Source organism: Pelodiscus sinensis, chromosome Z (assembly GCF_052426305.1).
Source record: "Pelodiscus sinensis isolate ZL-2025 chromosome Z, ASM5242630v1, whole genome shotgun sequence".
Taxonomy (NCBI): domain Eukaryota; kingdom Metazoa; phylum Chordata; order Testudines; family Trionychidae; genus Pelodiscus; species Pelodiscus sinensis.
Genome location: NC_143085.1, coordinates 34,658,155 through 34,683,671, shown reverse-complemented (window position 1 = coordinate 34,683,671; position 25,517 = coordinate 34,658,155). Strand labels below are relative to the sequence as shown.

Here is a 25,517-nt window from a genome sequence, read left to right as displayed (position 1 = left end):
TCCATGGAACAGAACAAATCTGGAGCTCACTCTGGCTATCCCTGTAGGGCATTGCATTAGAAAAGGAAGAGACATCACGGTTGCCCTCTTACTCTCACTTGTCTTGTGTTTCACAACATCATCACATGCCTCCAGGTACTTTTTCTAATAAATTAGTTTTTATTGGTATTGTACAGAACAGGTAAAAAAAATGCCCATAAGAGAAAAGGCAGTTCAAAGACAGCAGTGGTGGGAAAGAAATTCAGTGATTTGGACTAACACTATACCTTTTTATTAACATCTAGCATTAAAACGAGTAATTCTGTTTAAGAACCGTTCTTAGTTACACCAGAGTAAGCAGAGGCCAGTTTTCTATACGGTGAATGTTTCATAAAATTTTTTTATTCCATTCATAACAACCTTTTCAACAACTCTAGCCTTTGTACAATTACAATGTTGTCACTGGCTGGCAGACACAAGAATCCCAGTCCTAGAAGGTGAGCCATTTGGGTGTACCCCTGTGCCTGAATGATTTCAAAAGGTATCTGCCCATGAGACTCAGCTGGCCCGACTCTGTCCAGGGTCTGATTACAAGGGCTGCCAACCACACGCAATTCTCTGAAGCCAATGTAAGTTGTGGTTGCTCAGCATTTCTCAGCGTCACAACCACGGTATTGACACTTCTCCACAAGTGCTAAGAAAAGAAATTCGGTTCCTTTATTGCAATAAAGACAGGAAGAGATTAGGCAACACTCATTCCTATTATCTTTTGCTGAAGATTCCAAACTAAAACCTCCAGGCAATGAGACACACAAGTAGCTTAGTGATGTATGACAGTGCGCAGCCTTTCACTCTCACCAAACGAACACAGAAATGTCACTAGTGAAGAGCAAAGTCTATACAAAATTTTCAGAAAACATTATACATACACACACCCAACTGTTAACAGTGTGGGGTTTCACACAATCAAGAGGCTGATGAGTCCTAAAGCTTACAGTCCTCCTAGTGGGTATTATCTGACACACTATACATTACTGCATAATCAAGAGACTTGTTCAAATACTAACAGTGAGCAGAGGTACCCACAAAATCAAAGGAGTTAATATTTCAAACAGACTTTTGAGTCTATATATGGCAGGATTTACAGGAATATCAGATGGAAACATTTGGAAGGTCAAAAGTACAACTGGCAGGATTTCAGTCTGACAGCTGCTTTGCCTGTGTTTACCACCATTGCTGACAATTAGCACTGCTTTGCAAAGCCCATAGAGCCCACTTCCATCTATCTAGAATAGAGAAACTTCAGCCTTAGACTTTTTTGGTTTTTGTGTGTCACATTCAGAGTTTAGCTCTTATTTCAAGGATTACAAAGTTTATTGGTATCGCATTTTTTAAAGAGTAATAAAAGCAAGGTTAAAAAAAAGTGCTACTAGCACTTTAGTATAGAAGCTGAGAATTCTTCAAACTGGATATTTCAACAGATTTATACAAATTTCTCTGGGTTATGAGTATTATTCTTGAGTAGGAATTATGATCCACAATCTGAAATGAATTCAACTCAATGTTGTATACATTCATAGCCTATGATCTTGTGGCTGGTTTTTTCAGACTCCTATCAAAAAGCTCCAAACGTATATGAACAACATGGGGCAGTTGAATGATATGAATCCAAAATGTACAGTTACTATAAAAATGTTTTGGAAAAAAAAGCTACTTTAGAGAGGCAGTAGATGTCAGAACACTTAGTTGCTGGCTTCCACTGAAAAGACCCATTCTGACATTCAGACTTCCTTCCTCATCCTCGAAGTACATCGATAGAAAAGAACAGCCACATCTGTGCACTTTATCCCCATTATTATAAAAACACCCCAAAGGGTTTCTTGCTTCTTTCCCCATCTCTTTTTTATGCACCAAAGAGCAACAATATACAGTTAATATCACTGTTTGAAAACAGCAAGGTCTAATGCAGTGTCACCAACCTGTTTAGCTACTATTTTATTGGAGTAGGTGCCAACCACTCCCCATGCAACTGTGTATATTCTAGGCCATCGTGAGTTCCAGGCTCACAATCACAACCAGTTCAAGTGCCATTGCAGACCAAAAGGCATTCATTTGAAGGGATGACAGGACATGGCAACACTCATCATTAAAGTCGGAGAGGTGAGTTTAGAGTACCAGATTAGAACAGGGAGGCACAGTCGACATGATGCTCTCAAGCAACAGTATCAGATTGTTTCACACAGACAAAATACATTACCATAGTGATTGCTAGGTTACACTGTTCTCTCAACATCTTTTAGAGTATGAGGATATGGAGCAACAAAGCAGCATCTCAGTTCCAACTGATCAACTATTTAAGTATTTCCCTGAAGCAGAACACTACCATTTGTATTGACAGAAGTACTCCCATGATGAACAAAGAAATGAAATATTGGGGGGAAATATACAAATAGAGAGTTTTTTAGATCAGACATGTTTAGTAGAGGCAACTTGTTTAATTGCTTAGCTGGGGCTATGACAAAAAATTTGATTCAGTGCTTCATACCACTTTGATATAGATGTTCACCAGAATGTATCCCATAGACTATAGATGTAGACAGCGGCAATGTAACCATTTAAATAATCTCAAGGCACTTCATTTTTTTTTAAATCATTGCCTTTGATAGTGGTACTCTCTCACCAATAACTTCTAGGGCTATCTTAAAGTGACTCTAAGCAGCTCCTTCTGTAAAACATGCATAAAGGTCAGAATAAAAACTGTGGCCGTGGCAAGTCCCTGTGTTAAATTTCCTGTATCAGCTCTGTCATGCAGAGCGAAGACTATCTGAACAGCAAACACTCTTCTCTAATGCATACACACTCTGGAAGTGCCCAGCACTAGCAGCATCATTTTGGTATGAGACATTAGCTCCCTGCAGTAGCCAGGCATCATTGCCAGGAAGGAGTGGCATATCGAGGGGCAGGTAGTGGGCTATTTGCATAAAAGACAGAGGTGCTAGGTACATCTCACAAGAGCAGTTTTCTTAGGTTTTAATCCTTCTCCAAAGGTCAAGTCATTCTTCAGCCCTGAACTCCTGATTTTGGTGCTGCACTCTTGAGTGAACACGTTCATAAAAGAGCAGATAAGCACTGGATGAAAGCACTTCTTGCAAACTGGCTTTGCGCACAGTGTCATCTGAAATCCACAACCACTGGTTACTAACAGAGAGTGGGGCCTTGGGAGAAGATGGAGAGCGGCGATATGTCACAAAGTGTCCCGAATGCATGTCCCCATGATGAACTACAACAGCCATCAGACGGTAGAGGTACATTGGGGAACTGAAGGGCAAATGAGAGAAAAGAAAGAGTTAGCGCACATGTGCATCAAATTTGTACTTGGAAAACCCCCAGTCACTTGATTTTCAGTAGCAAGTTCATTTTAAAGCATGTTTTTCATTCCATGGACTCCCTTCGTAAGAGATGAACTCTCATATTAGCACACTACCTCCCCACATCCCAGGCCTTTACTGCTTTGTTGACTAAATGCTTCACTCTATCAGAAAAGAGAACTGCTGCTTTTGAGTATTAATGAAATCAGTTTCTGGAATATATTTTAGAGAGGGACATTGCATACTTTGCAGCACACTGGCTCTGAATTTTGCACTGAGGCCTCCCACATGTTTCCTTTAGCATGTGAAAGCTACGTTCTACAGCAATGTTAATGGACTGAAAAGTTATCCCAGGACACATGACCTTAACAGGAAAAAAAAAAAACAATAAAACTATACCACACAATCCATCAACATATATATTTTAGAGAGTCTGTGCATCTGTTTGTTTGTTTGTTCAAGAGTTCTTCCTAAACAGTAAGAGCTAGGACGACCAAATTTGATATGCAGCTTCCTCTTATCCTAACTTAAAAGAAAGATCAGGGTTTGGTTGTGACAGGAAAACGGGAAGTGCCTGGAATGGGATTGTTTTCTATAACACGAAAAGGGAGGGGTCTCAGAGTAGGGACAGTTATGCTTCACAATGACCATTGGAGGCAGCAAGCGTAGAGGACAATTATACTGCAGTGTGACCATAGAGGAGCAGCCACAATAGGAAGAGAGTGGCCAACTGGGGCCAGGGTTCTCCATATTGTTGGCCACTGGTAAGTGCCCCCTCTGCCCCAAACCCTTTCCCTTGGCCTTCAACCAAAGCATGGCCCCAGCCCCTAAAGAGGAGCCACTGACCAGGCAGTATGGCCCCAAGCACCCAAGGGAGATGCTGTCACCAGAGCAATACCACACTTGCCATGCATGGGTAGCCTTGGTGAACTCCCTCCCTCCCTCCCTCTTTCTCTCCCTCCCTGCCCCAGACTTCCCAGTCCCAAGCCCTGATTCCTGCACCTCCATCAGGACCAGAGCAATGCCAGATAAATGCTCTAGTATATAATAATGAAAGCCTTTCAAGCACTTGCTCCCTTCGCCTATTTTTCTAACCTGTGAATCTCAGCGAGAATGTGAGCGATAAAGCAGCCATTGCTGCCCCATCCTGGAACAGGTTATGGCACACTGTGCTAGCAAAAGCAGGGAATACCATAAGTCAGTATATACCCCAGGGAAAAAAATACATAACAGATAAGACATATGTTATAAGAACTATGTATCAGTGACATGGAAAAGTGAATATTCTCTAAAACAAGTGTCAGGCCTCATCACCACAAGCACAGTGCCCACAGCTCTAACAGAAGTTGCAGAGAACAGCAAGCACACAGCTCTTCTGCAAAATAGGCTCCTTAAAGACACAATTTTTTTTTAAAGTCTGCAAGAAATGAGACACACTTATCTGTTCTCAAAAGTCAAGCGAAAAGAAAAGGGAGCTATCAGGGAAGAGGCAGCAGTTATAAGATGACGACTCTGGAGTAAGAAGTTTGCTGCACTCCTGATTTTTTTTTCCTGCAGCAGCCATTAGCGAAAGGAGATTATGATTTGTGATTATTCCCCTATATTCGGCAATGGTGAGGCCACATGTGGAGTACTGCGTCCAGCCAGTTCTGCGCCCCCGCACCCTACCCCAGAATACAGAAAGTATGTGGACGCATTGGAGAGGGTCCAGTGCAGGGCAACCAAAATGATTAGGGGGCTGGAGCACATGACCTATGAGGAAAGGCTGAGGGATTTGGGCTTATTTAATCTGCAGAAGAGAAGAGTGAGGGGGGATTTGGTAGCAGCCTTCAACTTCCCGAAGGGAGGTTCCAAATAGGATGAAGAGGCTGTTCTCAGTAGTAACAGATGACAGAACAAGGAGCAATGGTCTCAAGTTTCAGTGGGGGAGGTCTAGGTTGGATGTTAGGAAAAACTATTTCCCTAGGAGGGTGATGAAGTACTGGGATGGGTTCCCTGGGAGTGGGGGAGGAGGGGTGAGGTGGAAACTCCATCCTTAGAGATTTTTAAGTCCTGGCTTGACAAAGCCCTGGCTGGGCTGATCCTACTTTGGGCAGGGGGCTGGACTCAATGACTCCTTTGGTCTCTTCCAGCCCTAGGATTCTATGATTATAACTCATCACTTATAATTCACGCAACTCCTTTTACTAGCTGGGGACACATGGAACTGCCAAATTACTCAAACAGAAGGGGGCAGCAATCCTCTGCTCTTGAGGAAGACACTTATAGTAAGTGGGATAAATAGTAAATTCTGAGACTACCAAATCACAATAAAGATGGAATAAAGGAAACTATAACCTACATCAGTTTTATGCACATGTAGAAATTATAAAATGACTTCAAAAGTCTGACTTACCTGCAGTCTGGAACTGCTGCAAGTGGGAAAGTTATCGGGGATGTTAATAATGAAGGAGAACAGGCACCATTCATAAAGAATGATTTAGTGCTACATGTCGGCTCCAGATCTGCCAGAGAAATTATACATTCAGTCATTTAACTACAGGTTGAATCTTTCTAGTCCACTACTCTCTGGTCTGGCAACATCCATAGTCTGGCATGACTTTAGTTAGCCGGATATCCACTTTATTGTGGATGTGGCTAAGTTTTCCGTGGTCTCATTCAGTTTGTTTACAGCCACTAATCCTTGCTCTCAGTGTTCTGTGATGTTCTGTAGCCCCAATTTACACATAAATGTCTCTAATTTACCCCTCCATGTCTTCTAAGAGCCAAGTAAGCAGTGGAAGTGTTGGTAATTCTGCTAGACAATTCTGACCTCCTATGATGTGGCAAATTCTCTGGTTCAGCACCAGTTAGGCCTCAAGGGTGTCACACTAGAATGGTTAAGTCTGTTCTAATATTACTAATAACCTTGTGCCCTCTACAACACCTTTTATTAAAGAATCAGAAAGCACTTTATAAACATTAATTAAACCTCACAATCCCCTAATGAGGAAGGGGAGCATTATAGACAAGAAAACTATTAACAGCTCATAACAGAATGACAGAAATATGGAAATATTGTGGCTGCAAGAGCCCTGCTCAATTTGGGTTATTTGAAAAAGCAATTAGCTTTCAATTCAAGTATTTGAAGACTTGAGACCAGCAGCAACAAGGAAGCTAAGTTTAATATGTGGTACAATGTAGCCATATAGACTGGATACAGTTTGCTTAAGTTTGTGAAGATTTTGTTCATTTCTTTAAGCAAAGAGCTGTGGCATTATGAAGCCATGGCACAGTCTGTATGCCTAATGTCTCCTCAATGCCTGTTCTGGCCAATAAAGACTTATTTAAAGTTGAATTCTTACTTTAATAGGCACCCTGCACAATGAGGTCCTGATCCAGGACCATTTTCAAAGACACAATTTTTGACAGCTGATCCTGTAAATGCTTTCTCCTGGACTCTATAGGATCCAAGCATGAATGCAGATTTGTAGGGTCAGGCTCTTTTGATTAAACCTTGTATAATTAACACGAACTATCCTGCAATTTCTGTATTAGTTTTGGCACAATATTGTGTCCACATTACATGAGTGCTCAAGGTCTGTACTCCCCCTGCAATACAGCCATAGTTGGAGCTCCCCTGGTTTAAAAGCAGTGGGCTACTAACAAGATGTTCTTTGCGAAGGTCTATCCAGTTTGGAATTCACCCATTGTTTACAACTAAAGCAGCCCAGTTCTTCTTAGCTCACCTATGCTCCAAGTATTTTGGAATGGGAGTGAAATGTAAATTTGTAAAAACTGTATTTTAAATATATATGTCAAGGGGCCAAAGTCTCCTGGAAAAGGGGATCTTTCTAGGTTTTACTATAAATCAAAATAAATATATTTTTCTTATATACTGATACTACCTGATGTTTTCTAGCTTCAAATCAAATACCTGAGGCATTAACTGCTGACCAGTCCTTTGTTTCAGACGACATCCATGGATTGCCTTTCTGGTTTAGATCAGGCTGGCTTGATTTATGGACAGGGAGGTGGTATTTGTAGATGTCCATGATTAGGAACTCATTGAACTGCACGTGTTCATTACGTTTCAGAGGCATGCCTTGATTTGACCAACTTAGCCTTTGCAGATGGATACACAGACACTGAGGAAGCTTCAAGCACATTCCACAGAAATACAAAAAAATCCAACAAACACATTAAAAGTAGGTAGAAATGAGTGTTTGGTTTAAAAGTATATTCTTGGAACTAGAATTAAAGTTTAAGAGAGTGAATGGGGAAGAAGACTACTAACCTGATTTCTCTCATCTGCTGCTATATCTGTATATAAGCCAATTAGAAATCAGATCTATAATACGAAGTATGAAGCCTGACAGTCAAAAGAGAGGTTTCCAATAACACTACCATAATTTATTAGGTAGGGTGATGGACAAAATTAACAGGGCTTTCCACATATGGGATAAGTCAATAAAAACTCATGCATTTTGCTAAAAGACTCATCTGAAATCTTTTTAAGTTTGTCCTGCACAGGCCAAACATTCTGATCAATATAATCCCTTGGAGAAAGAGATTATGCATCCCTTGCAGCTAGTGCCACTATATCGTAACCAGAGCTAAGTGTTCACGTGCAATGTTTTTGTAGCTGATCAAAGTGAATGGAAAACAAAGTCAAAGAGTTACATGGTTTTACACACAAAATGCAGCACAGGACTTTACTGTCTCTTTCAATTAAGTCATTAGGATTATTATTTATCTGTATTACTGTAGTGCCTTGGAGCTCTAGTCACAGATGAGGACTCAATTGTGCTAGGTGCTGTGCAAACACTGAACAATCTAGGTTGTTTCAGCTGTTTACTACCATTTCATTGACCAATGAAATACAGGAGCTTGTATTTTTATTGCTAAACCTCAAGGGATACATAAGCAATAACTCAGCAACACACATTTACTTACGCACACTGTTAAATTAGGGTGATATTATTCATGTATTTAACATTAAGCACAGGCTTAAGAACTTTGCTGAGTCAAGGTATTATGGCATACAAAACTGCCAAATGTTCTCACATTTAAGTGAAAAATAGAATATGAATGGTCTCCAAATTCAATGCCAAGAAGTGGATATCAAAATAACAGACTGAAGAGATAAGTCACTGGATTGTTTTAGAAGACACTACAGTAGAGGCTTTAAAAATAAATTTGCCAGATCAAGTTGCCTCACCTTCCCTAACTTTAATTGTTTAACAAATGTTGTCCTCTGGTTTTCTGTGATTTGCCCATTCAGTTTCCCTTCTGCTTGAATCTGAAATCAAAAACACAATTATAGACATTTAATTATCTATAATATTAGATTACACAAACCAACACTGGAGAAAGGAATATTGAAATGTGTGTAATTAACTAACAGTGTAACTGCTGATGGTTATATGCAGGGTGGTAGCTGGCTCCCCAGAAGCTGGTGCACTCCTGCCTGCCACCCCATACTGCTGCCTCTGTAGTTGAGGAGCCAGTGCATGTGGAGTACCAGTTCTTAAGCCAGCTCCACACACATACAGAAAGCCCACATGTAATTGTGAATTGTGGCCAGTCTCAGATATAACCAGCAGACAGCTGTGGCCAGTCCCAAATACAGCCAGCATCCTCCCACTCCCCTGGTCTGGGCTGGGGAAGCGCTGATAGAGGGCCTGAACATCTCCACCTCGCTGACCCCAGGGCAAAGCTGGTAGCCAGAGTGCACAGCCCCACTCTTATCTCCACTCCAGGCTGACCTGGGGAGAAGCCAGCATCCAGGGTGTGCACTTCCCCCCCTTATCCTGCCAGTACCAGAGTACCAGGAAGAAGCCAGCAGTCAGGGATCATGGCCTTCCAGTTCCTCCACTCCAGGCCAATACAGGGAGAAGATGGCAGTCAGAGTATACTGCCCTACCCCTACCCGGACCTGGGCAACGCCAGGTAAGTCTTCTAGTAAATAATACTTAGCAATCTTGTTATATCACCTGTCAGTATCTGACAGCAGCCAGGGAAGTAATGATCCAACCAACAAGTCAAAATCCACAAGCATGTCAACAAATCTCAGCATGTCATCACTGACAACCTCAACATGAAATATGTGTTGTCACCGACAACCTCAATATATGTATTATGAACTAGAGATGTCAATATATAGATGACTACACAATCAATCAATAAGCCTGGTCTTATTGGTTAATCATGTCGAATACATGCACTCCCCCCATCTTGCTGCTTCTGTATCAGCTACCTGCCCCACCAACCTTTGAGCTGTTGCCGCTGATGGAGATGCCGCAGTGTGGAGGGTGAGTAGGTCAGGTGGGAGCTGGTACATGCAGGAAGTCAGCTTTCAAGCCAACTCCCCTCGTGTATCGGCTCATACGGAGCTGCCTGCTCCCCTGAACTGCTGCCTGTCTATCAGAGGCAGCAGCACAAGGTAGGAGGGCAGGTGGAAGCTGATATGCATGGGGAGCTGCCCGCACCCTTGCTGCCTCCCAGATGCAGCAGGGGGAACAAGGAGGGAAGCAGGCAGGAGCCAGTGCCTGGAGCTTAAAAGCCAACTCATCTTTGAATGCTGGCTCTATCTGCCCCGCTTCTCCCACCCAGTGCTGCTGCCTCTATTAGAGGCAGCCCCATATGTGGGGAGGCAGGGAAGGCTGATCTGTGGATCCTGCACAGCCGCTATCCACAGTGAGCTCAGACACCCTATGGACAGGAGCTGCTGCTGCCCTGCACTGATGCCTCTGTATCAGTGCGGGGCAGCAGGCGGGAGCCCGCCTGGCAGGGAGATGATTCTGAAACTGGTCCCTTCACAGACCAGCTCCCACCTGCCACCTCACAGAAAGGCAGCAGCCCAGGGAGGCAGGGGCACTGTGGGAGTGGGGCCAGGAGCGCACTGGCTGCTGGCCCCACCCCAGGGGACTATCGAATAGTCGTGTAACCACTAAAATCTGATGAAGTTACATAACTATTCAACTACACGCAATCTAACATCCCTGTTACAAACTACTACTAATTGAAGATTCATAACATCTCGTGAGGTGTTATTCTCACTTCAGAAGTTCGGAAACTGAGGGCTCAGCAAGTCAGCAGCAGAGCAAGGAATAGATCCTAGGAACCCTGACTCAGTCTCTGAATCTAGAAACTGAGCTGGAAGCAAATATAAATTAAAAGCACATACTTTCGTGCAATTGTCACATACTACATCCTTTACGGATTCTGAAGAGATGAAATGGTGGAGACAGTGGTCCAGTGTCATAGGACGACCCTGAGTATGAGGAAAAAAAAACATGGCACTGATTTTATCATGCATGCAATTAAATTCTGTTAAAGATATTTGTCATCTATTTAATGGGTTTTAATACATTCAGAACTAACTCTCGGCTCGTCCACAAAGCTCAAGTAGAAGGGCTTTGAGCAGAGGACATACTCAAGGTTGGTGGGGAAATAGTAGCCTCCTACTTCAACCCAGTTTACCCTTGGAAGCGGTTATAAGCTATGTGCAGAAGTAGTATCCATAGGCTCGTGGGACTAAAAGGGACCTTGAGAATCCATTTAATCCATTACACTGCACTGAGGCAGGACAAAAGTATTATCTAGACCAGGGGTCGCAACCTTTTCAAACCAAAGAACCAAACTCCATCAAATTCAGAACAAGTGGACAACGAAGAGCTGTATAAGAATGCCAATTTCACGACTGAAAATATATAACTTAATATTATTAATAAGTGACATAATGATTAACAATAGCATAAATGAAACATTGTACTCCCAGACTTTATTTAATGGAACTTCTACTGCTGCATCTTTTTGCACAATTCTTTGAAGTTTACATCATAACTGGTAAAATCCAGCTTCATGCAGGCAGCCCTCTGTCAATCTTATGGTACGGGGCTAGGATGTGGTGGTGCAGGAGTCTTGGTTGGGGTAAATGGGGGGCTCAGGGCAGGAGATTAAAGTATATGATGTACTCAGGGCAGTGGGTTGGGGTGTGGGGGGTGTAGGAATGTTATGGAAGGGGGCTGGGAATATGGGGCTGCAGGAGTCTGGCCTAGGACATATGAGGGGCTCAGGGCAGGAGATTTAGATGTATGGTGGACTCTGGGCTGGACTGGGTGCAGGTGCAAGAGTGTTATGATGCTATGGCCAGATGGGGGCTGGGCCCTAATTGTGGGTTTGTTGGCCAGGCTTCCTTTTTAAATAAAGTAAAATATTATGTCCAACACAAATGTTTCAACATTGTCTTGATTTATGGCAGGGTTTTTGGGTCAGGAGCCACTGATCCACAGAAAAAAATCAGTTGGGGACCACACAAGTGAAAAGCAAAAAAACACCCCAACAACAAAAAATTCCTTACTGATGTGGACCCCAAATGAGACACCTCACTCCCCTGGCACTCCAACCCCATGGGAGGGAGGGCCAGGGATGACTGAGGTTTAAGTCTACTGGCCAGATAAGCTCTTCTGATGTTCCGGGGTTAATGGATTTTGTGGGCCTCCCTGCAGGCTCTGGGGAGGGGCCAAAAATGAGGGGAACTGTGTGGTCAGTGAGTGGGATAGGGATGGGGGTGCAGGAACTGGATGGGAGGTAGGGTGCAGAAGTGGGTTGGGGGTAGGTGTCTGGTATAGGGAGGGTGCAGAAGCAGGATGTGGGTGCAGGGTCTTGGCGCGAAAGGTGGAGAGCGGGGGTTGCAGGGTCCGGGTAGCATTTATTTTTTTCCTCCCAGTGTCTGTAACAGGGTTTATTCATTGTAACAGATGCAAGTCACTCCCATGTGGCAGCCAGCCACACCGGTCATGGAATAAGTTAGCAGTCCAAGGGCCGAGTGTGGGGTGGAGGCCACACCTTGCCAGGAGCATAGGGAGTCCAGTCAGCGGGTCTGGGCACACATGAGAACCAGCCCACTCAGTCATGCTTATTGTACATCTCCAGGCTGGCCAGGATCCAGCCCACCTGTACCAGGAGGTGCTCAGGCCAATGACGGACTCCAGCTGCCCCATGAAGCTCTCTAGCGGGTGTGAATGCATGGAGCAGTGCACAGAGCAGCAGGGATATGGTCATGGTAGTAGTGGGTCCTTTGTGGGCAAAATGGCAGCTGCTTTTTGGATCCTGCGCTGCTCCAAGGCTCCTTGTCCAAAGCATGGATTCCCATTGATCCACTGGCCAGATTCTGGCCAATGGAACAGTGGGAAAAGCCTCCAGGCAACGTGTCAGTTCTTCCAGCAGGGGGCGGGAGAAGGGGAGCACGTGCGCGGAGCCATTAGTGGCGCCAGGTTCTTCTCCCATCATACAGCAAGGCTCGGGGCTTTCTCCACTTCCCTGCCCCCCACAAGAAGCAAGTGCTGGCTCCCAATCTTGTGGGAGGTGTAAGGCTGGATCACAGAGGAAAAGAGTGAGAGGGAGCTGAGCTCGAGCTGCAAGCCATATTTGGCTCCTAAATAATTGCTGACTCAATTTAGACCATTCCTGAGAGTTTGTCTAACCTGTTCTTAAAAACCTCCAGTGACAGATTCTATAACCTCCTCAGTAATTTGTTCCATGACACTTCCTGTGTCTATAATGTTTTGAATGAGTGGATCCCTGGTTCTCACAACACTTCCCTCCACAATTACACAGTGCCCCATGAAACACCTTCTGCCACCCGACCCCTTGCCTAATGGGAATGTGGCCTTTTGCCTGTATTTTATGTCTCACGAACAAATTACTTTCTTGCTATTTTCAGCAGTCTTTTTGAGGACAAAATCAGTACTACTGGCAGGCTGAGGTGATCTTCAATTTGGGTATAGGAGGAGGGAAATAGCACCAAAAAGTGACAGAAACCTGATTCTGCTTTCCCCTAGACCAGGACTGGGAAAAATAGGCTGGGGATTTGATCCGGCCCATCAAGCCACAGGATCCAGCCATGGACCACCCTGTTGGGATTCTCAGGCACACGCAGCTGCTGCGTTTAACACAGACCCTGCATTTTTCTGCTCTGTATGGAGGGGGAGGCTTCATGTGATCTCTCCTCCACCTCCAGCCCAATCCTCAGCTCCTATTGGCCAGAAACAACCAGCCAATAAGAACTGACCTTGGCCAATCTCTCAGCTCTTATTGGCTGGAAACAGCCAGACAATGGAAGCTGAGAGATTGGCCTGAGAGACTGGGACAGCAGACTGAATTGAGAACCACGTGGAGGGAGCAGCCTGTATTTTCAAGCAGGTTGGAGCTACGGACCAGGAGATAATTAGGTAAACGCCTCACAGCCAGTGCCTGCCTCTGGCTCCCCAACTCCCTCCCCCAGATCACCATCCAAACTCTATGCACCCTTTACCCTAGCTGACAATAGGGCTGCCAGGTGTCCAGTATTGACCCGGACAGTCCAGTATTTTCGCCTCCTGTCCGGTAAAAAAATGCAGAAAATACCGGACACCTAAAATGTCTGGTATTTTCTGATTTTTTTTCCTGGCCAGGAGGCGAAAATACTGGACACCTGGCAACCTTAGCACCCGGGCCTGAGCCCAGCCCCCAGCCTTCTCCCCCGCTGAGCCCAGATACCTAAAGCTCCCTACTCCCATGCTTACCCGGTTCTGCTGGGAAGCTAAGTTCTGGCTTGAACAAGAACACAAAATGGTCTCCAGCAAAAAGCCTAAAGTCCAAGGGGAAGTAATGCCTTCCCTGGGTCTTAGTGCTCAACTGCTCCCCTGTTCCTATCCCTATTCTAACTCTACACTCACTCTGAAAGGGGCCATGCTGTTTTAATGTTGTTTTATTATTTTACTTTTTTGCTTAATAAGTCTCGGGAGTCCTCCCCCTTTTTTTTTGCTCAACAACTTTGGTCTTCCCCCCTTTTTTTCGTCAACAGAATTTTTTCCCCCTGTGTTTTTCTTTTGGGATGAGGTGGTGTTCAGTATTTTTGGTTCAACCATCTGGCAACCCTAAGTGACAACTCCCTCCCAGACACTGAATCCCCCTTCTACATCCCACCCCCACTAGGGTTGCCAGATGGTTTAACCAAAAATACCAACCCCCCCCCAAAAAAAAACCCCACCAGGAAAAAGAGAATCCCGACAGCAGTTATTAAGCAAATTATAAAATAAAAAAATCAGCAGAAGAGGCTTTTTTGCCAGTGGCCATTTTGTTTTTCTGTTTAGCCACAAGACAAGCCCCTGAAGAACCAAGTAAGCGGTATCTCTAGATATGCAGACAGGGCCAAATTTATCATTGGTGTCAGCAGATATCAATGAAGTTAAGAACATAAGAACAGCCATACTGGGTCAGACCAAGAGTTCATCTAGCCCAGTATCCTGTCAGTCGACAGTGGCCAATGCCAGATGTCCCAGAGGCAGTGAACACAACAGGCAATCATCATGTGATCCCTCCCGTCACCCATCCCCAGCTTCTGACAAACAGAGGCTAGGGACACCATTCCTACCCATTCTAACTAACAGCCATTGATGGACCCACCCTCCATTAATTTATCTAGCTCTTTTTTGAACCCTCTTAAAGTCCCAGTCTTCACAACATCCTTTGGCAAGGAGCTCCACAGCTGACTGTGCACTGCATGAAGAAAAACTTCCTTTTGTTTGTTTTAAACCTGCTGGCTATTAATTTCATTTGGTGATCCCCTAGTTCTTGTATTATGGGAACAAGTGAATAACTTTTCCTGATCAGTCATGATTTCATAGACCTCTATCATATCCCCCCTTAGTCTCCTCTTTTCTAAAATGAAAATCTCTTTTTAATCTCTCTTCATATTGGACCCATTCTAAACCCCTCATCATTTTTATTACCCTTTTCTGAACCTTTTCCAATGCCCGTATATCTTTTTTAGATGAGGCAACCATACCTGCATGCAGTATTCAAGTCGTGGGCGTACCATGGTTTTAGAGAGAGGCAATAAGATATTCTCTGTCTTATTCTCTATCTTTTTCTTAATGATTCCTAACATTCTGTTTGCTTTTTTGACTGCCGTTACACTGAGTGGATGTTTTCAGAGAACTATCCACAATGACTCCAAGCTCTGTCTCTTGAGTAGTTGTAGTAAATTAGTCCCCACCATATTGTATGTATAGTTGGTATTATTTTTTCCAATGTTCATTACTTTATATTTATCAACATTACATTTCATTTGCCATTCTGTTGCTCAATCACTTGGTTACCTCAGCTAGAAATTTGCCCCCGTATGTTTAGAGTATGATACTGATTTAGGAAAATCTAAAACAAGAATAAAAATTAATAAAATGTAACAATTCTAAATTTTTGATTTACAATTTCACCCATCATCTTAAATTCAAACATAGAACTAGAGTCTAGGACAGGGCTACTCAACTTTGGAAAACCTGGGGGCCACAACGATATTCACAGTACATACCGAGGGCCGCAACTTAAATGTGGTTGCATATACATGCAAATACATATGCAAATAGCTTCTTTCACACTGACAGGCATGATTACAAAAATTAAGGCAAGACTGCACAATGCACAGGTCCCATTTAAGTCAGTTCTGCTGATATTAATAAAATGCAATAGTTACCCAATTTCCACCCACATGACAGCACTTTTAATGAGCAATGACAATCCAGGAATTTAACTACTAAAACTCATATCAACAGGAGACCATTACATAGACTACTTTTTTGTTTTGGCTCCCACCTGCGAGCTGTGTGTTGAGCCCCATGTAAACCCAAACTGCACCGCAGGCCGCAAAGAAACAGGCCACGGACTGCATGTGGCCCATGGGCCACATGTTGATTAGCCCTGCTCTAGGATAAAGCATATAAGTACAGAATGGCTCATACTTCAGCTGAAAGCACATACCCACATGGCTGCAGGAATACTCAGCGAAAGACTGTCAAATGTATCACATCTCACAGGACTCTGAAAGAGAATATTCCATATGTCCACTGGATTATAGTCAACCTGATCAAAACTGGCCTGAGCACTTGCTACTTCTATGGACCTAGAAGTTAGTACCCATAACTACTTCACAGGACTGAATTTTAACAAGATATAGTTTGATCCTGATATGTGTTTCTAAATACAGCACAATTAGTTACAAAAAATTCAAAGATCTGGTAAAAGTATTTTTTGGTTAATTCAATGGAGCGCAGGTTTATTTTCTTCTGCAAAGAATTTTGGAAATTGCTTTGTAAATATTTGAGCAGAATTCTTCCACAGTAGCAGAAGACCTTCTATAAGCAAAAGCATTAGGTACAGTTTCTTCTGTCTTAACACACTCTCGGCTGGCCCAATCCCACATTTACTGTACAAGAATTAATAGGAACGTTGGTGTTTAAAGACTGAATGACCAAGCCTTAAAATGCTACCTGTGCTATCAGCTTTTTCATGTAACACAAATGTATCTGCAAGTGAAAGTTGAATACTAAAAGCAATATTTAAGTTACAATCACCACACTTAAAAAACAAAGCACGGCCGTAATTATGCTTTTGTCATTATTATTACATATTTGTACAAAAACAATGCTATGCTAGGCACTTTTCAGACAAATATGAAAACAAAGTCATCCTGGTAAGCTTACAATATAAGGGCACCAATCCGCAAAATTTTCAGGATTGCACAAAATAAAACAAAAGATGGTAGATGTCACTGAAGAATCTGCTAGAACTGTGGCATCCAACACGTAATCCACTAGCCATATGCAGCTATCTGGCCAGTTGAGTGTGGCTAGTTGGTTTGAACAACATGGCTCTTTGGCCATCTGAGTATGGCTAGTTCACTATAGTAGTAGCCCCTACAGAGGCTACTGCTTCAGAAACAGTTGGACACCACAGTACTAGAATGCGCTTTGATTAAGATTTCCTTTTTCATTTGTTTATAATTCGTCTCAAACCCACCAGGTCTCATACCTGTTGTTTGCAGTGTTTGCAAAGCATGTTACTGGTCAGCCTTCCATGAAAAGGATGTTGAGACTTCCAGTGTGTTGACACAGGGTGAAGTGACCCTAAAATACAAAGCGGTAATTGTATTTAAAATTTAGTACTTTCATGTTCATCATGGTTATTGATAAACGCTTGGACTTTTTAATTCTTCGGGAGGTTTTTTACAGTTGTTAAATCCCAGGTTTTTTAAAAAACATTTTATTTTCTGTTTACTAATCTTTAATTAACATTTAAAGATACATTCCAGAAACAAATCCAATAATACTAGTATTATTTCAGTAAGTAAAAAAAACCTACTGCTTCCACAACTATAAATAAATACGAACATATCACATTTTTTCCAAGTGAGAAAGTGTTACCTCTTGTTCTGCAGGTTATTTGATTTGGGGTTACTTCTGGCTGCTACAGAGGAGGGGAAAAGATCTTATTAAATCTCACCTTACAAAACACAAAATCTTAAATATGCTCTCATTTTAGTCTAAAAATTGTGCCTTTAAGAATTTAATATTGAGAGACAACCAATGACACTGAAAAGTAATGAATTTTAAATTGATAAAAAGTGGGAAGGTTTATATAACACACTATGAACACTGGAACTAACTTGTAGCAACAAGATACTGAGCGCTCACAAAAACTGATAAAAGCTTGATAGATAAAACATAGTTATATTAGATAAAATAAAAATGTATAAGAGATGCAATTCTTCAGGTCTCAAGAAATAAATCAACTGCTTATTGTGGAAAGTTAGGAGGAAATGTCTCCTCTGAATAGTTTATTCCATAATTGTCCATTATATAGTTTCTTGTATCTTCTGATAAAGCACTTGGTATATTGACAACTATTAGAGATAGGATGCCTGATTAGATGGACCAATGATCTGGGCCATTATGGTAATTCCTATAATCTACCCATACAGTATACTGAGATTCTCAAACAGATCATATTGTGGGCCCAATCCCATGTAATGCTGAGTGCTCTCAACTCCCACTGATGTAGATAGGCATTGAGAATGCTAAGGTCCTTGCATGACTGGTCAATATAAATGTAAAGAACTAAAATACTGTGCTTTGCAAGGTCTGCTTGTTCAATGTGTAAGTTTTATCATCATTTTAATCTCAAGGTAGCAGAACATGGTTAGTACCAAAATAGGCGCTATTACTTTAAATGAAAAGGAAATAACATTTGTATACAGTTTTACCTCTAATGAATGAACATCAAATAAATGTGTAATCCGGGGCTGACGATCTCGCTCATCTTCCAACGAAGATGTAAGGACATGGAATAGTTCATGAGCATCCTATCAAAGGGTGATATACAACTTAGAGGGGACTCAAACAAGAAAATATCAACAATCCTACCAGGAGCATGTGTGCACATAGGCATTTGTCATGGCAACATGAGCCATTAATTCTTTCCTTAGGAATCTGGACCCGGTTCATTTAAGAATAAGCACTTAGGCTGAAAGGAGATATGATTGCTTTCTCAAATTATATTTGGGGGTAAGCACAGGACAGGAAGAAGAGATATTTAAGCAAAAAAAAAAACCCCACTGTTGGCACAAGAACAAATGACCATAAATTGGCCAAAATACGCTGTCAGGAATGAAAAGGTTTCTAACTATTAGAGGAGTGAGGTTCTTGAACAACCTCCCAATATGAGTAGTGGGAGCAAACAGCCTTACTCATGTTAAGATGGATGTTAAATTTAGTTAACCCCACTGCGGCTCTGCCTTTTAAACGTATTAAGAGCCAATAGCACAGCAGGAGGAACCCAGCACGAGCCAGGACAGCTGATTTCTGGCTTGTGCTGGGTCCCTCCTGCTGTGCTTTAATCTTTTAAATGTCTTAAGAGCCTGTATTAAGAGCCAGTAGGCTCTTAATACATTTGAAAAGCAGAGGCGTAGCATCTGGGACTGGGCATGAGCAGGGGGCTGCTCCAGCAAGCAGGGGTGTTCAGCCCAACCAGAGCAGCTCCTGTACATGGTGGAAAGGCCAATTCAGCCTAGTCGGGCTGGTGTGGTCCCTCCGCCTACACTCCACCCCTCATTTAATCAGTTAACCTTAACATGTAACTGGTTATTTAATTAATTAATCAGAATTTTATATCTCTAGTTGCTATTAAGCAGAAGCCACTACACTGGGTATGTCTCCATACGTGCTGTGCAGGGCTGGCTTTAGGCCGATTCCACCGATTCCCCTGAATCGGGCCCTGCGCCCTAAAGCCATGATCACCAACCGGTCGTGAGGCCTCAACCAGTCGATCACAAGGTGTTTGGGCCTCCCCACCCGAGATGCCCCGCTACCTACCTCCAGTGTAGTGCCGGCTTCCTGCGGAGTGAACGGAAGTCCTGCCTGCAGCTTCACGCGACTTCCGGGGGGTACCGGAAGTGCGCTGTCTGCTGCCCTCCCACAGCTCTGTGGTGTGCCGGGCACTCTGCAGGAGGGGGCGCACAGTGGCTTCCCTGCACCGCAGGAGGGGTGAGTAGAGTGCAGGGGTTTCCCTGCGCTGTGGGGGGGGAGGTCGGCCCCGGGGAGCTGGGTAAGGGGTTGGAAGGCAGGACATGACTCTGCCCTGTAGCTGGGTATTTAAAGGGGCTGTGTGTGCGGTGGGGTGTTTTTTTTTTTTTTTTTTTGGCCCAACAAAAAAATCTTGGCTGCCGGGGCCCCGTCGAAACTGTTCGAATTGGGCTCCTCACTTCCTAAAGTTGGTCCTGGTGCTGTGTACAAGCTCTAGAAGCCCCAGGGATTATGTGTAATTAACTCTGGGAGTCTTAAAACACAGGGAGTTTCCCTAGAAACAGAAATCAGGGCATTTTATCATGGCCCTATTGAAGCCAATGACAAGACTTTCATTGACTTTAATGGGGCCAGGAATTTACCCCCTGGAATCTTGTCACTATTGGCAGCATCATTCCAACACTGACAACTGAGAGATATGAAAGTCTGAATCAGGCTTCCCTAAAACAAACTGAAAAGGTTGTGTATTAATCACATTGCTGCTTTCTTTTAGTTACTAGAGATAACTTTTCACCATGCTGTACAAGATTCACATTTGATATTCAGTTTTAGAAATACCAGTTATTGCACAAGGTATTGTGCAACACCTCTCACCATAGTATCTAAGCTCTAGCAAATACTATTATCTAGTTTGAACTTTGTAATCACCTGCTCTTCAAATGACGAGATCTGCCACCTGTAGAGCCTTAACACTTCTAACAAACCGCTTGCATCCACGACATCATCTTCTGTGACCTCTTGGCAGGATAAAGCTGGAGGTATTAAATTCAAAATGATAAATGGAGCCACTTTCATTGTTTCGATCACAAAACCTGGATATAATGGGCCTAATTTCTTTTTGTTAACAACAACAGAATGATTTGTTAACTCATGCTTAAGCAAAAAGAGCTGGCCCAACCAGTTTGGGCATAGGGACATTCTAAACCACTGATCCACAGCTGTGTGATTATTTCTTTGTTATGTCTGAGAGAATGATTTACAGAATGACTTTTTTCCCCTTTCGCAACAACTGTACACGATTGTAAATCTTTGTCCTTCAGTTATATTTATTTTAAATCTTCGCCCTCTGATTTCTCCTTCAGTTTCCATTACAACTATGCAGGGAAAGGGGCAAGACCTTGGCACCTCACCTAACTTTACAATGACTTTGAATGGAAAAATCCTTTTTCAAGGAAAGAGGAGAGTGGAGGGGACTTTGAAAATTAATGTAAATAGAAGGTTACTTATTGTGGAGCTAAATCCTTCCTTCAGTAAAAGTCTAAGAGATGGTAGAACTTAGGAAGAATACTACTGAATTGAAGGTGCTGCATTGATTCAATAGTAATGAAAACCTAGGGAAATGAAAACCCAGGCAAATAAAAACCCTCAGCTCTCAACCTCAGAATTAATGGACCTCAAGAATCAGTCAATTCTTTGTACATAGAGAACACAATCAAGTCAGCTAATTAATTTTGTTTATTAAATCCCCCAATCATCATTAAAATAATAAGAAATTTAGTTTTCTGCTCTTTTTATCCAGCTTCACATATACTCTCCAATGTATGTATTTGAGAAATATCATTCTCTCTGGAAAATGTTTACATTAAATTATAGTAAAGAAAATTACATCCCAATACAATTCTGAGTGTGACACCTATGTTTGACTGTCTCACTTATATTAAACACCATGATTCTTCTAAAAAAGTAACACAGGTTTTATTAATTATTTTCTTTTTAATGTTACCTAACACTTTAAAAGTTTAACAACATGATACCTTTCAGGAGGCACAGCAAAGTAAGGGACAAACATTGGCGCTCCGACGATTCATTCTGGTCCGTCTTGTATTGGGCTGTAAAGTCCTCCAGCCACTTGATGAAAGATGGACAAGCAGATAAGCCTTGCAGCAAAGAGTTCATGAAACATGTGTTTCCTAAGTTGAGAAGACCAGGCACAAGCCCTAGAAATATGTATTAACAATTTATATTCTTGAGTCTAGGTCAGTTTATTTATTTTATTTTTTTTAACTGAAAGTGATATGGTGCATACGATTAAGATTTTAAATTTTTATCTTTTATTTGGTGATCACAACAGTTATAGATACTCACACATGAAATAATGTTATGATCTCATTATTCCATTGTAAAAAAATTAAACTTTCTCTAAAATTATTCTTGACAGAATTTCAGAGAGCTATATTTAGCTAGCATTATCAAGCATGAATTACTCTAGGATAATCTGCAAATTGCCACATAAAAAGAAATGAAAAACTGTAATTTATTTATCTGTTTGTAATTTGTTATACTACCTACAAAGTCAAAGGCCCTGCTTCTAGGGTTCTGCCCCATGATTACTACAATAATACATATAATAAGCAATAATGGTAATAATTTTCAGAGAGGCAGAGGTGTTGATCTGTTTCAGGAAAAATAAGTAGGAGTCTTATGGCTCCTTAAAGACTAACTCATCTACTAGGGCATAAGTCCCAAAAGCATAATAAATGCATTAGTCTTCTACAGGACTTTTTGTTGTTTTAATAGTAATAATAACAACCATGCTAACATTTGTGTGTGTTTACTCATCTACTCACACATGTAAAAAATTAAAGTTTAACACATTCAAAGGATGGGTACCTTTGTACACATGATCTCAATTTAGTGAGATCTCCTATCCTATGAAATTAGTATTGTATTTAGGATAGTGCTCCAGTTATCAAAACGTGTGTAATATATTTCTTTACTTTAGTTATTTTTGTATGAATATTTACTTTCCAAAGCAGAAGACATTCACTTACACTGTGCTAACATTCAGTCAGAAGGTGATTATTTTGTTTTTTTGTTTAAAGTTGTATTGAACTTCTGTAGGTAATACAACCATACTACAAAATGCATTCAAAGCATACCTAATATGTATTAGGGATGTAAAATTGTGATTAATTGGCTAATCAAAAGTCAATGCAATTTGCACTATTTGATTAGTCAATAAGGGCACCTCTGCCTCTGAAGTGCAGCAACAGTTCCAGGGCTGTTGCTACATTTCAAAGACAAAAGCATTGCAGGGAGCAGAGGGCAATCAGGTGACCCAAGCAGTCCTCTGCTGGCCACGTGATCCCCATGGCGTTTCAAAGTGGTAGCATTGCATGGAGCCCAAGGATAGCGGGGGAGTGCCCAGCTGACCCCGGGCTGCACGAGATGTTTCAAAGTGGCAGACCCTGGGCTACATGCAGCGCTGCCACTTTGAAGCACCCCCTTGTCTTTCTCCCCTCCTTGCTGCCTCTTTCTGTAGAAGCAGCAAGGGAGAAGAGTGATTAGTTTATTAGGGTGTCAACTATCCAATAATTATTTGCTTATCAGATAGTCAACTAGTCGTTCACATCCCAAATATCTATCATAATTTTAAAAATGTAAGCATATCTTCTATATATAATGATCAAAATCTACATACAAAATAAAAATATTTTAATAGTGATTAATTCAGACAGGAGGCAAGTGATACCAACTATTAGAGTCACCATCTAAAATTTATATTGTGCTATATAACAAAAGGTTTCACAAAATCTAATAATTAAAAAAAAAGTGAAAACATTTCTAACACCCTAAGTCTTAGCGCAAAAGAAATTCAAACTCACAATACAATGAAAAATATGGTATTCTCTCATCCTGTCAAGAGGACATTATGAAATTGATTCATCAGTAACATATTTTTCTGCTACTGGATATAGACAATTTTAAATTTAAATCTTTCCCCACCTTTCCTGTGTTTCTTTCTTTCAGTGATGGGACCCCAGAGAACATATATGCCTGCTGCCAGAGCAGCAGCTATTCCTCCAACAACACCCCAGTTCTTCATTATTTTATGCCTAAAAAGGGAAGGAGAAAAGTCTGTTGTTGTCTATTGGTAAGGCACTAACAACATTAACACTTCATACAGGAATTACAGGCAAGGACACTATAATACACAGAACACTGATATTTTTGTCCTATGTGATCTTATTTTTGTGTTTTTATCTCCAGCATGACTTGGTAATTGTTACACTGTCAATACATCGCTCATGAAAACAAAGAACCTAAAGTTTGGAAATAATAGGACTAGCCTTCAGCACAAGTTGCTAACATATGGCCCCTTTGAGTTGGGGTACTGAGCTTAGTCCAGTCCCTTTTGTGCTGGTGATATTACAGATATAAATCCCTAGGAGGAAAAGGATCTGACTCCATACATCTACTATCTATTTGAGTTTATTTGTCTGTCTGACTATGTGTCTCTCAGTCTGTTTGTTCAAAAACTCCTCCTAAATGGTAAGAGCTAGGGTCATCAAATTCAGAATGCAGCTTCTTTTGATCATAACTTAAAGCAAAGTAAGAGTTTGGTTATCCCAGAAAAATGGGATGTGACTGGAACGGGATTGTTTTTCAGGTAGGTTAAAGGAGGTCGCTAGGGGTGTATCTCCCCAGGACTACTCCAGTCCTGAGCATCCAGCACCCCAGGCACCCCTTTAGGGAGGGTGGGGCTGACGCTCTTTCCCCTCCCCATTCATATGGGAACATTGCTGGCTGTTCCCCTTCAGCAGGGAGCAAAGGGAAAGTGCAGCTTGCTGCATTCCTTGCTCTGGCTGGCCAGTGCAAGGGGCAAATGAACCTGAACCTACCCCAGCAGGAGGACATGCATCCTTGTGCTGGAGCTGCAGTGGCCACGGAGAGGCGCTTCTCCCCTGGCCCCAAGCTGCTGCGGTGAGAGAGGGCTGGAGGAGACCTCTCCCCCCGAGGCAGCCTGTGTAGTTCACCTCCAGCCCCCAACTGTCCAACCAGTTTTGGAGCAGGAGCCCCTGAGGCTATAGCGAACTAGCCACCCTCAGCCGGCCAAAGAGCCACGTTGTCCAAGTCCACAAGCCACGCTCCAGGGGCCGAAGAGCCACCTGTGGCTCGCCTGCTGGACACCACGGAGTCAAGGGGCCGAGGAGGGGAAGCGCCGAGCGCTCCCAGGCGGGGCGGTGACACCCGAGCCGTGAGCCGAGCCAGGCCAGGCCCCGCGCTGGCAGGTGCAAACGCGGCAGCCGCCCCGCTGCGCGCTCAGCCAGGGACGCTGCTGCCATGCGGTAGGTGCTTCCACCCGCGCCCGGCCCGGCCTCGAAACGCCCCAGCCACCGCACAGGCCGCCTGCCCGTCACGGGCCCGGCCTGCGAGGCGGCTCCGCCCCTCACTCCCGCGCGGCTGCCCTTAGGGCCCAACCGTCCCTCCCTGGCACCCGCCCCGCCCACGCCGTTCCTGACCTGACGGCGCCGCCGGCCCGCAGGAGCCGCTTGAGCGCCCTGTCCGTCTCCCCGGCCAGCATGCCCCAAGCCCTTCCTGCTGCCGCCGGGCGGAACCCACGGCGACGAGAGACGCGGGGTCCAGGGAGCGAGAGACGGAGCGGACCGGAAGCGGCCGGGTCGGACCTAGTTAGCGATGGGACCTTCCGCAGTAACCAGCTCCTGGGAGCGGCTGGTTGCTATGGGCCGGAGATTGGCGGCCGATTGGCTCCCGCCCTTCGCTCCAGCGACGCTCAGCGGAGCCCGGCGTCTCTGGCCGGACAGCGCCGTGTTGCTGCGGAGTCTCTGGCAGGTCCGCTCCGGTGCGAGGCTCCCATCCGGCACCGAGCAGGGAGCCACGTGTGTGGCCGGGGGCGGCGGGCCAGGGCTCCCCGGTATCCATCGGCAAAACATGCAGCTGCCATGGGCACCTGACATTTGGAAGCACCCTTGGGTCCTAGTGTCCACCCAGCTGCCCTGCCTATCCCTGTTCTGTGGCTCCACTTCCGGCGGCGAGGAGAAGA

The 25,517-nt window shown here is 43.4% G+C and overlaps 2 protein-coding genes across 3 annotated transcripts in view; one reads left to right on the top strand and one right to left on the bottom strand.

Moving 5' to 3' along the window:
- Positions 1–136: 136 nt before the first annotated feature.
- On the bottom strand, positions 137–25,479 carry USP30 (ubiquitin specific peptidase 30). Of its 2 annotated transcripts, none has more exons than XM_075898794.2 (13): positions 24,976–25,479; positions 23,459–23,568; positions 21,487–21,669; positions 20,381–20,484; positions 18,415–18,513; positions 17,576–17,618; positions 17,184–17,278; positions 16,134–16,193; positions 10,516–10,602; positions 8,548–8,628; positions 7,264–7,483; positions 5,743–5,851; positions 137–3,297 (listed from the first exon to the last, which is right to left on the bottom strand). In XM_075898794.2, exons 1-13 carry the CDS (start codon positions 25,035–25,037, stop codon positions 3,033–3,035), a joined length of 1,518 nt encoding a protein of 505 aa, XP_075754909.2. In that variant the 5' UTR covers positions 25,038–25,479; the 3' UTR covers positions 137–3,032. The 2 variants fall into 2 exon arrangements, with proteins under 2 accessions (XP_075754909.2, XP_006126805.3); XM_006126743.5 differs by lacking the exon at positions 24,976–25,479 and adding an exon at positions 24,355–24,510.
- The window catches only part of SVOP (SV2 related protein), a 54,829-nt gene continuing 53,969 nt past the window's right edge, over positions 24,658–25,517 (top strand). The window contains exon 1 of the mRNA XM_075898792.2: positions 24,658–24,801. Within this exon, the coding sequence (XP_075754907.1) occupies positions 24,797–24,801 (5 nt within the window). The 5' untranslated portion in view covers positions 24,658–24,796. The remainder of the gene's footprint in view (positions 24,802–25,517) is intronic.

Excerpts from the sequence above, each read along its gene's own strand:
- USP30 (XM_075898794.2), bottom strand. The coding sequence starts at position 25,037 with ATGCTGGCCGGGGAGACGGACAGGGCGCTCAAGCGGCTCCTGCGGGCC. Across the intron at positions 23,569-24,975 it reads CGGGCCGGCGGCGCCGTCAG|GCATAAAATAATGAAGAACT; the intron begins GTCAGGAACGGC and ends TTCCCTTTTTAG. Across the intron at positions 21,670-23,458 it reads AAGAAAGAAACACAGGAAAG|GGCTTGTGCCTGGTCTTCTC; the intron begins GTGGGGAAAGAT and ends ACATATTTCTAG.